General features: G+C 36.6%; 1 protein-coding gene across 1 annotated transcript; it reads right to left on the bottom strand.

Moving 5' to 3' along the window:
- Positions 1-79: 79 nt before the first annotated feature.
- On the bottom strand, positions 80-1127 carry LOC117109655 (transcription initiation factor TFIID subunit 1-like; the record flags this gene model as incomplete). Its single annotated transcript, XM_033252040.1, has 3 exons — positions 80-198; positions 689-817; positions 1067-1127. Coding segments are annotated over 3 exons (309 nt in total), but the record flags the coding sequence as incomplete, so codon positions are not given.
- Positions 1128-1223: the final 96 nt, after the last annotated feature.

The following is a 1223-nucleotide window of genomic DNA, read 5'->3' as shown; positions in this document are numbered from 1 at the left end:
AGAGGCAGTAGATCTAAACAAGATCTATTAATCAATCAGCCGAGTGTTTCTAGAACTCCTCATCGTAGCTAAAAATGACTTAAGAACAAATCTCTGGATCCCAGATGATGTCATCTTCCCAACGTCCATAAATTAAGTTCTCATTCTCGATTGGAAATATGGAATGCCAATTCTGAGTAACAGCCATGGCAGTTGAAGCTATGTCAACAAAGAAACAGATAAAAATTCATTCACTTGTTAAGTTTTAGTAGATAATGCCTAGATAAGATCAAAACATATGACTTTTGTAAAATTAAAAAAAAATTATTTTGAATTGAATTAAATAATACATTTGCTTTAAAAATTGAAAACTCTTCGGGACTGTTGGGTGGTCTTCTGGGTTTAGTAAAAAAACTATAGGCTTCAAAAACTGCAATTTGTCAGTTGGTACTTTGGAAATGTGGTCTCAAATTAGAGGGTCTCGGAATTAGATGGATCTTGAATTGGAGGGCCTTCATATCTTGTCAACAAAAATTGTCATTGTCACAGCGTGCATATTGGCGCTATATAAATCCTGATTGACTGATTAATTGATTGATTGAAAAAGTAAATGTTGACTGGATCTTGCGTGTGGTGCTAGTCTTGGCGTTAAGGCCGTGATGAGGATGCTTCTCCAATGAACAGAACTAATAATTTATTGGACACATACCTGGATCAGGTGCCTGGGAATTTTTGCTTCCACCTTTGTGACTGGATCCTGCAGTAGGGGTCCTACCTCCAACAAACCCTCCCTGTACACCAAAAGCTGTCGACTCAAGGTGACTTATATTTTTCTCACCTGAATAAAAAAAAAATGATTAAAAATATATACAAATTTAGTTAAAAATTAAAAGAAAACTATTAAATATAGATATATTATTAAAAATAATTTGTATCCTTCCTTGTATGCACTTGAATTTCCAGTGCCGTCATAACAAATGTCTTATGTAATGTTTTGTAAAAAGTAGTACAGAAGATAAGGTTTATCTTGTATTTTGTATTGACTTGAATTTCTGTGAAAAGAGAAAAAAAAGAACATCAGAATTACGGTGGGCCAGTGTGGGCAACCACCCTGCCTGGTTAGCAGCCTGGGTGTGCTTACCTTTTTCCTGGTGATACTAGAACGCAGTGCGGTGGGCTAGTGTGGGCAACCACCCTGCCTGGTTAGCAGCCTGGGTGTTCTTCAACACCTTGTCTTTGACATC

The sequence above is a fragment of the Anneissia japonica genome, unplaced genomic scaffold, assembly GCF_011630105.1.
Source record: "Anneissia japonica isolate Jap-2015-1 unplaced genomic scaffold, ASM1163010v1 scaffold41894_len1223_cov175, whole genome shotgun sequence".
In the NCBI taxonomy this organism is placed as follows: Eukaryota; Metazoa; Echinodermata; class Crinoidea; order Comatulida; family Comatulidae; genus Anneissia; species Anneissia japonica.
The sequence above is the reverse complement of the archived record's forward strand: the minus strand, read 5'-3'. Positions and strand labels throughout refer to the sequence as shown.